The sequence below is a fragment of the Nematolebias whitei genome, chromosome 8 (genome assembly GCF_014905685.2).
Source record: "Nematolebias whitei isolate Nwh7 chromosome 8, NemWhi1, whole genome shotgun sequence".
NCBI lineage: Eukaryota > Metazoa > Chordata > Actinopteri > Cyprinodontiformes > Rivulidae > Nematolebias > Nematolebias whitei.
In genome coordinates this window covers 15,481,627-15,491,315 of record NC_056505.1, presented here as the reverse complement: position 1 = coordinate 15,491,315, position 9,689 = coordinate 15,481,627, and the positions used below count along the sequence as shown (strand labels likewise).

The following is a 9,689-nucleotide window of genomic DNA, read 5'->3' as shown; positions in this document are numbered from 1 at the left end:
ATCCATCCATCCATCCATCCATCCATCCATCCATCCATCCATCCATCATCTTTATCCGCTTCTTCAACTACCGTAGCCTAATTGACACGAAACGATCCGGTAAAATGGATATTGTGACACCAGTTCTTGCATCAAGAATGACACAGATGTCTCATTAGAATTACAGAAAAGTTACAGTGCATGCCTACAGCTTTTAAAACTTCACTCCACAAAACACAGATTCAAAATGGAGCTGCACCTCTTCATCGTCTGTGATGGAAAACACTTTCTTCTCTTTTATGCGTTCGCGTTTGCGGTACTTGCTCTTGATGCCAGATTGCATGACGACGTGAACTATGAATGAACTATATCTGTGTATGTAGCTGTGGCAAAAACAGAGGCTTCAAAGAAAGTCCACACACGTTAGAGAAGTTTGCAATAAAACTGTGCTGCAGTCTGAGAAGCATCAATCCACACCCTAATCTCTCCTAGTATACGGTGGGTACCACAGAAAAAACACAAACACACTACCACTACTATACTCCTGCATCTTCCTTCAGTATTTCTCCTCTTCACCACACTCTCTCTCTCACACACACACTCCCCCCTTGGCTGTTTTGTACTTTCTCCACCCTTCTGGCAGTCAGTGCTGTGAGGGAGGGAAGAGAGGAAAGGGAAAGAGGGAGGGTAAGGGAAGGAGGGAGGCCAGACCACCCTGCTCTCATGGCAGGGCTGAGTGTTTACATTGCCGTGGCTCACTCTGTAATACATCTGGCATTCTGAGGCCACTCTCTCCAGCCAGGGGTGGGGTGGGGGCGGGGAGATGTTGCTGGTGGAGGGGGAAGGCAGGGGAGAGCGGTGGGGAAGACAACACTCGAGTAAAGAGAGAGACTATTCTGGCAGAGGGGAAAAAGAGAGTGATAGAAGAGCGAAAGGAGGAGGGAGGAGATATTGGGGGGGGGGGGGGGGGGTCTCTCCATAGTCTCCTGTGGTCGGTCATTTGAAGGGCTCTGGTTTTTTTGAATAAAAGCGCCAGAAAGAAAGAATGCAGAATGTAAACAGAGAGCTTGGAGGCATCTCAGGAAGTTGTTTGTGAATGGGTTCACCTTGTGTGAGCGCACGCACACATGAGCAGCATCACAACGCACATCATGTACAGAAAAATCTAAACGCTGATGCATTTTAACTAACACCAGGTAGAGCTTTTATAAACAAGGCCTCTTTCAAATGCAGGAGGGCACGCATAAGAAAACACTGCTGCACGTCGGTGTGTAGCACCAGAGGCGCAATGTTTCCTCACACTTCACCAGCTAGCCTGCTCTTTTCATCAACTCATAAAGTTTAACACAACACACTGGAATGTTATTTCACATACAGAGATTTAATTCTGTTTGTGGTTGACTGATAAATCCAGTTGGAACAAGTGTCCATGTGTGTGAGCACAATCACATCGGTGTGTAAAAGTGATAAAAAAGAAAGGATAAATGCCTATGTAGTAGGGATTTTTTTTTGCTATTGCGAATTTTTAAAAAAATACAGGGTGTGGGTACACTTGTGTGTTTGATTGCTTGTGGTTCTTGAATGAAAGCTGCAGAAGAAAAAGTGCAAGGGGGAATCCAGTGAAATAAAATTAAAAAGAGAAGTAAAGGATGAAAAGAAAAAATGACCAAAATAAAGTCCATCCGTTTAAATTGTCATGCCAGCACTGGTCAACCATAGAACCAAATCTCCAAAGTGCTTCTCTGCATGCGACAGTGTGACATGTGTGTGCATGTTCGTGTCCATGCATTCATGTATTACTGCTGAGGGCTGACATGCAAATCAAGAGCTAAATAATGCAATCATGCAATACCACAATCCTCCTTCATTCAGAAAATCCTTGTTTTTGTCCACATGAAAGGATGGTGAGGCTCAATACGCATGCACTCATTGTTCAACTAAACTCACTGCCGTTCAAAGTAAAATAACCAACAACTGAGTCAAATCAATTTTGATTCAGTCTAGATAAAAACAATCTCAAAAAGAAGGGGGGGGAACTGTTAATTAAAGAAAAGCCTTGGTCCATTTATGAGTTTCAGTTTCAGGACAAAAACACCATAAACATTTTCTCTACCTGTCCTGATATCAATATTGCACAAAAGTCATTTGATTTTAAGTAGGTGGTTCAATAAATATGGATTCTGAAGTATGTACATCTGTTTGCCTACTGAAATTTATTTTTTCATTAAAACATTTTTTTTTAAAGTTATGAAACATGCAGAAATATTTAAAAGTTAAATAAAATTTTAAAAAAAGCTTAAATTCACTGCCCTCTGCTGGAGAGCCTATTTCATTTAGTTAAAACACAAATATTGATCTAAAACGAAAATAATGGATTCTCCCATAACATCAAAATCATAAGACTGACTCATTAGGAGGGAAAAAATACACGTGCAAACAAAAACAAACTCAGGTCAGAAACTGTACCCGGTGACAGCTGTGACCTGCTGCTTTCCTTCTAGCAACCCCCACCCCCCTTTCCCCCCCACTCTGCTGCAAGTCTTCACTCTGCACCAGGGCCACAGGGTGAGTATCAGGTGAGGTTTTAAATAGCGGGGCCTCAATGAGATGACCTCAGGGTCTCTGGAGTCCATGCTTGTGGTCCCTGGCCTCTGCACTTAAGCACCCTAAGAAAGTGCTCTGCGACCCAGGGCCTCTGCTCAGCCTGTAGCCTTGAGACTACAATCCATAGCTCCGTGCCCCGGGTCCAGACCATAAATCAGGCGACCATAAATCTATTTCAACTTGAATCATTCAGATGCATCTTCACAGAGATCTTATCTGACTATGCAAGCTGAAAACTGTAAACCACTTTTGTTTTCTCACGTCAGCTGGCTAACCTTAACTTACCACAGTTCTGGCTCATCAGCTTTAACTACCGGTACTTCAGTTTGCACCCAGAGCGTCTGAACTTCTTCCTCACCTAGTACTCTCTCCCCCAATTGGCGCTGCCTCATGTCTCAAAGCAAAGGAGTGAGGATAAAGGGAAGGCGGGTGTTTATGTGATACTGTTCTAATTAGAGGATAAAAACACTTATTTTCTATAAAATCTGTATTTGCATTAACCCAGAATACCATTTCCAACTTGGAACCAAAAAATATGTTTCTGCTGCCCAACTCTGCTTATGATTGTCACAGGAGCATCTGCAATTTCAAATTTAGGGTGTACTTAAAATCAACAGACGCCATTAGTTCTCCAAAAGATGAGCAAAGCAAACATTGGACTTCCAAGTCGATGTGTGATGGGGAGATCAAAACAGGACATCACAATACTACAACTTCCTTTTTGAGCTAATTATTTCCTGTGAGTGGCTTTAAGCACAGGATCTCTGCAGTGTGAATGCAACCTCCCATGGACCCTCATCACTGGCGCTGCACTGTTTCCTGGTTGATAAAGAACGAGTTTAAAATTTTACTGCAAATTTCTTATAGTTTCAGAAACTACAACCCCTTAAAATATTGTCAGATGTCGGTGTGAACAAAAGACATAATTGGCTCTTTGAGCAGGCATACGTCTCCCTCCCAGTCACTCTGTCACTTTGTCTAATAAACAGAACTTCCTGTGTCTGAGTACTTATAAACAGTGCGGAGTGAGCACAGTGAGAAGAGGCAATCCCCGCTTAATGCTGTTGCATGTGACCGCACAAAGAATAAACACAGTAGACAACCTCAGTTTGCAGCTAATGCTGGGGGGGATGCTGCAGACCTCAGCCGCTTTGGCACATCCAAAGGGAGTTTGCAGCTAATGCTGGGGGGGGATGCTGCAGACCTCGGCCGCTTTGGCACATCCAAAGGGTAGGTGATGACAGACCTGATTTGAGATCACAATGGTGGCTCTGCTCGATTCTAAAGGTACTGAGAGGGCTAACATGAGCTAGCTATAGCGTATGCCCATTCACAGGCCACACAGCTTCCTGGTGGGGTTGTTCACGGGTCGCCCGCAGAGGGCAGTTCCAGATGAAACATAAACATTCGCTCTGTGTCCTCCCTTTTTCCCTTTTCTTTTCAGATGATGAGCCAGTCCCCCAGCACGACCCAGCACAGTGTTCCACGGTTCAGGCAGAACTAATCTATCCCTCAGCTGTGCTCTCTAATCCAAACAAACAGATCTCTCCCTAACAGCATCTGGAACCCCTCACGTACCTGGAAACCACAGCAGCCTTGTCTCTTCGACAGTGTCTGTGTGAGAGCAGGTTTCTGTTTATCGCTGAGAGTCAGTGTGAGAGAATACTGTAGGTATCATCCAGAGGTCACTATGCTACAAAGACTAGGTTCACCAAGAAGTTAGATTGCTACCATTATTCACTGGTGCACCAGCAGGGAACATAGTATTAAAAAAAGGACATGGATGTAGACGTATGAAGTATGGCTAAACACACACTAGAAACAGATTTTAAGTTTAAAACATGCACACACACTTAAATGTAGCCAAGAGCAATGGCATATTTTGCCACAGATAAAATTTCCCTCTAAACTATGTCTACCAAGTATAAAACCCTTACCCAAACAGACCTTAAATATGAAGGTAAATGCAGCTTCTTGTAAAAAACAAAGACAACCAGCAGCTCAGAATAGCTGAAATTTTGAAGAGAATATATTTGATGCCATCCATCCATCCATCCATTTTCTTTACCCGCTTATTCCATTTTGGGTCACGGGGGTCGCTGGTGTCCATGTCCAGCAATCACTGTGCGAGGGGCGGGGTACACCCTGGACGGGTCGCAAGTCCATCACAGAGCCATATTTGATGCCGAAAAGGATAAAAATTTCTCCAATCTTATTTGCTGCACTTATTTTTAATGTGATCAAAAATTATGTTCAACCAAATATTACCGTAGTTTATTTACACTAGGGTTGCACAATATATGGAAAATGTATTGCAAAATCAATCTTAACAGTACTAGTACTGCAAAGATAGCAATAAATCTTAAGTTATTGTGTTGGAGCCATGAATTCAAGCTCAGTAAATCAATAAAATCTATATTTGATCAATCAGATGAACTCCCACTTCTCTTGACGCCCGCAGCTGATTTAAATGTAGTGGCTGAGATGCTAAAACACATCGAGTGATGTCAGAAGAGAAAGAGATTTGACAAAAATTGTGGGTTTATTGCAACTAATATTGTTATTGCAATTAGGGATGCATGATATTATCGGCATGGTATCGTATCGGCTGATATTAGAGTTAAATTTAAATATCGGACATCGGCTATTCCATCAAAATAACTCACTGATATAAAAGATGCTGTTTTTGTATGACAACCCAGTGATAAGGATGCGTGCAGCACCAGCACAGCGTGATGACATCACAAAACGCCTACCTGATCTGATCACGGCGGAGAGGAAGAAGTCAAAATGTCGGCAGTGTGAAAGTTTTTTTCGTTGAGGATATTGGATTCCAAAGATTTTTGGACTACGGTACGTTGAGCTTCGCTACATCGTCCTCAGTCAGAGATATTTTTCCGATGTAGCCTTACTCAATTTGCAAGCCGTCATTTCCGACGTCATTGAGAAGCTAATAGTCGATAGCACGTGGGTGAGTTTTACCACAGACATTTGGATGTCGTGTTAGCCACGTTAGCATGATTAGCCTTAAGGCACAATGGATATATAAAAACGTTGAACTTAAAAAGGCTGTCCTTCATGCACAGTAGTGCAGAGAATCCCACACTGCAGCTAGGAACCTGGAACAAGCCTCCACAAGTGAGACAGCATCGCAGGTGACTAATGCTAAAAATAACATTTAACACTTTCATTTAATATTCCATTCAACCTTTATTTATACAGGTTAGTCTCATTGAGCCTCGAGGACTCATTTTCAAGAGAGACCTGTTTTAGACAAAACCACAGGTACACACAACAATAAACAGCCATAAAATGCATATAAAAAAAGTAAATAAAAGTAGTGTTGTAAAACAAAATAAAATCAAGCTACATTATAAAACGGTTTAAAATACTAAAAACAGGAACATGTCTGCTTTGATTTTTGCATTGAACTTATCAGTTGTTTAAAGTCCCTTAGAGAGGTCGGAGTCGAGAGCTCCAGATTTTTTGTAATCTTTTTGTATTCCAGGAAACAGGAGTGGAGTAGGAGAAGGCCTTTTCACCGAGTTCAATTTGCACTGAGGGGACGCTGCAGGTAATGATGTCTTGAGAGCGCACGCTGTACAAAGTGCTATAGATATGGTTGTTACTGAATATATGTCACCAGTTCTTACAGCTGCTACACAATTTTTGTAGCAAATAAGCCCAAATAAGAGGGCTATGTTCTGACAAAGGAAAGTATATTAAAAACATCAGTATCGGTTATCGGCCAAATAAGTTTGAAACATACCAGCATATCGGATATCTACCAAAAATCCAATATTGTGCATACCTAATTGCAATATTCCATATTATTATATTATATTAAACACCTTTCTAATATCACACAACCATAAACAATACCAATATAAATTGTTGTAGTGGTAAAGGATTTACTGTAGTCATTTAGAATACCCTGTTTTATACATAGCCCTCTTTCTACAGACCACCTGTCCATGAAAAGGGCGTGAAACCAAGTGCAAGTAAAAAACTGTACTGAAGAGACTCCCCAAAATTATGTCAACTGCGCTTGCGCAACCAATTAGGTTGTTTTCACACTGGATAGTCTGGTAGACTCGGTTCGGATGGGGACCAATATTCATAAAATTGTGTTTACATTTGAGCTGGTGCGTTTGCATTCACACTGCACTGTGCAGTCAAGCCAACCTGTTGAACCAACCTGTTCCCCAGCTCGCCTATGGGGGCGCTGCACCAAGAACTACTGAAAGAAACGACACAAAAACCTCTGAAGACACTTCTTCTTCTAGAAATAAAAACAAAAACGGAGTGGCGTCAAATTTTAGCGGTTTTAGGAGTTATATTTTGTCATTTTTCAACAATGGACTCAGCATAAGTGGAAGAGGAAGCAGAAGACCATGGAGAATGTTGTTTTTCACACAAGGCAAGAGAAATGCGTGTTTGTTTGCCCTGCGTTGTAGTCCACTTCCTGCTTGCGGAGCAGTGCCCGTTCTGCTTACATTCACACTGTACTCGAACCGCGCTTGAGTTTTCTTCTGCCGGACCGAGACCTAGGTTTTAGCCCCGGCCAGAGTTCGCCTTTTTATTCCGTGACAGAGTTTGATGGCGAGTTCACACATCCCCAAACGAATCAAACTTCCTAGGCAAACGGGCTAGAGTTCGGGACAACAGGGCTGGTGTGAATGCACCCTTAAAGACATGCTGTCTGTCAGACGTCTGAAGCAGCACACACAAGGAGAGAACAGCCAAACAGGTGGGGTGTTTAATCTGTGCACATATCAGTCTCCTATGATGCTCAAGCTCATGAACTGATTTCTAGTCTGCAGAGCAGAGCAAACAAACGGTAAACACGTATGTGTAAGAATAGTTTCTTGTGTTCTTTTAGTTCCAGAGTCCTCAATGGCAAAACCTGTCTCTCCATTCATGACTACTACAGCCAACTCTTAAGTACAGGAATGCAGATCAAAGGGAAGGAAAAAAGGCTCAGCCCCTTCTCCTTACCCCGCAAAGCACCACCCATATGCACACTCTCATTCCCCCGCCTCAGTTTTATGTTTTCGTAAACTCTTTGAGACAAAAACTTCATTTCAAAAAGAAGAGTGTTACTAGCACGCTTACAAACATGAGCTTCTGTCCTCGCTCTGCTTATTCCCCTGCAGCCGGAAACAAATCTTTTTGGAAAGTTGAGAGCTGTCCAAAACGGGACCACACACACAGTCTCTGAGCCTTCAACTGCTGGGGGCAGTCTCATACACACACTTACACACACATGCACACTCTCTCACAAAATGGCGGCTTGGACAAAAATTTCCTTTACTACAAGTGCTCCTTATGAGCTTAATTACAAGCTTCTTCGTGGGTAACGATGTCTTTGCACATTTTGTCTGGACAAACAAGTTTGAGCAGCTTTAAAAGTAAAGCACATTCATTTTATGCTTTATTTCCAGGACCCAAGCAAGACTTTTTAATAGCACCCACCAACCGTTTCTTCCTCCAGTTTAAATGATCCTCTATCAATCAAAGCATGCAGTGTGGCTTCAAAGACATTGAAATGAAGAATATGTCTACAGCAGGTTGTATCAAAACGCATCTTAATCACAGAAATGGTGCAGCTTGTCAAACAGAAAACAGTAGATCGGCATCTTACCTTCCACCCAAAGTTTCTCCACGTTCGTTTCCAAATTAGCTGCCCTTAAGCCCACAGCAAAAGCTCCAAAAATCATGAGGCCCACAACCAAAAACTTTCCACAGTTTTTCTGTATGTAACAGCCCAGCCTAAAAAAAAGTCTCTGGAACTTCGCTCTCAGCCACAGAGGTGCTTTCCTCCCCGTTGCCTTCCCCTGTGATAAGAGAAGATACTGTCAGTGAATGCACAAAAGTACTGTACTGTAAGGTTAGAGCAGGGGTCTGCAACTTGACAATCAAAAGAGCCATTTTACGCTTTCGTTCGTGAAATTCAAAGTGTTCAGAGCTGCAACAACCTGCTACATCTGCGGTTATCAACTGGTGGCCCATGGGCCACTTTAGGTTTGTTGGATGGGCCTTTTGTGGCCACTAGGGGAGACGTTATAAAGATAGAAATGACTAATAATTTATATTTTTACAATTTAAGACAAATGAAAAGACCAAATTCTGTTAAAGATATGTTTCTTTTATTATTAATAATAAAAGCTATGAACTATGCAGACCTAGATATTTTTTTTGATTGTGGAAAAATGAATTAAGTATAGAAATAAGGCATAAAGTTAGAGTGGGCATGTTTTAATCCTTGTACTTGTTTCAGTATTCACATATTTACAAAAGAAATGACAAGAAAACTGCTACAACTACCGGTAGTCCTTTTTTGTTGTTGTTTGTATAACAGCCAATAAAATTCAGTTTTACGTTAGTTTTGGTCAAAGCTTGAAAGAGCCGCTGCAGAGGGACCAAAGAGCTGCATGTGGCTCCAGAGCCGCAGGTTGCAGACCCCTGGGTTAGAGGGACAATGTGTGTTTTGAATGACAAAAAAAAAAAAAAACTTTGATCAAACATCTGTGAAGGTTAGTAATTAAGATTCAACGTAATGTTACACATAAGAACATGGAAAAAAGATCAAAACATGCACACTGCATTACAATAAGGTTTGTTCATAACAGCAATACATAAAAACTGCAGCAACATCTGCAGCTCTCACACGAAGAGCTTGGGCGGGTTGTGTCATTCGACAGTAAAAGCAGTGAGCGCTACATATAATGAAGTCTAAGAGTTTGAAACTGGTTTGCAGCTGGATTTCGAGGTGAATGAAGGTAAGTAAAAGCAGAATGCTGTGAACTTAAACATTATCATTGAGCAGATGCATTCATGGGCATTATGGTAAATGGATCAATGCAGTTCTAAAATGAATGCAAATCTATTAGGTTGCTCCCACATGGTTCCTAAAGACTGTTTGCTGCCTGCTGCACACAAATTTGCATTTTTTTCTTGGGGGGGTGGGGAGTTGGTTTGTCCCTGAGGTGGCATTCACTCCCATAGATGACGTTAAAGACTCTGAAATGATGCATGTGGTAAAGCCCACCAAAATCTACACACACACACACACACACACACACACACACACACACACACACACA

At 41.9% G+C, this 9,689-nt stretch overlaps 1 protein-coding gene across 1 annotated transcript in view; it reads right to left on the bottom strand.

Annotated features, from left to right (window-relative positions):
* Nucleotides 1–9,689, bottom strand: part of ptch1 (patched 1) — a 32,242-nt gene that overhangs the window by 21,294 nt on the left and 1,259 nt on the right. Inside the window, exon 2 of the mRNA XM_037680986.1 lies at nt 8,228–8,420. Within this exon, the coding sequence (XP_037536914.1) occupies nt 8,228–8,420 (193 nt within the window). The remainder of the gene's footprint in view (nt 1–8,227; nt 8,421–9,689) is intronic.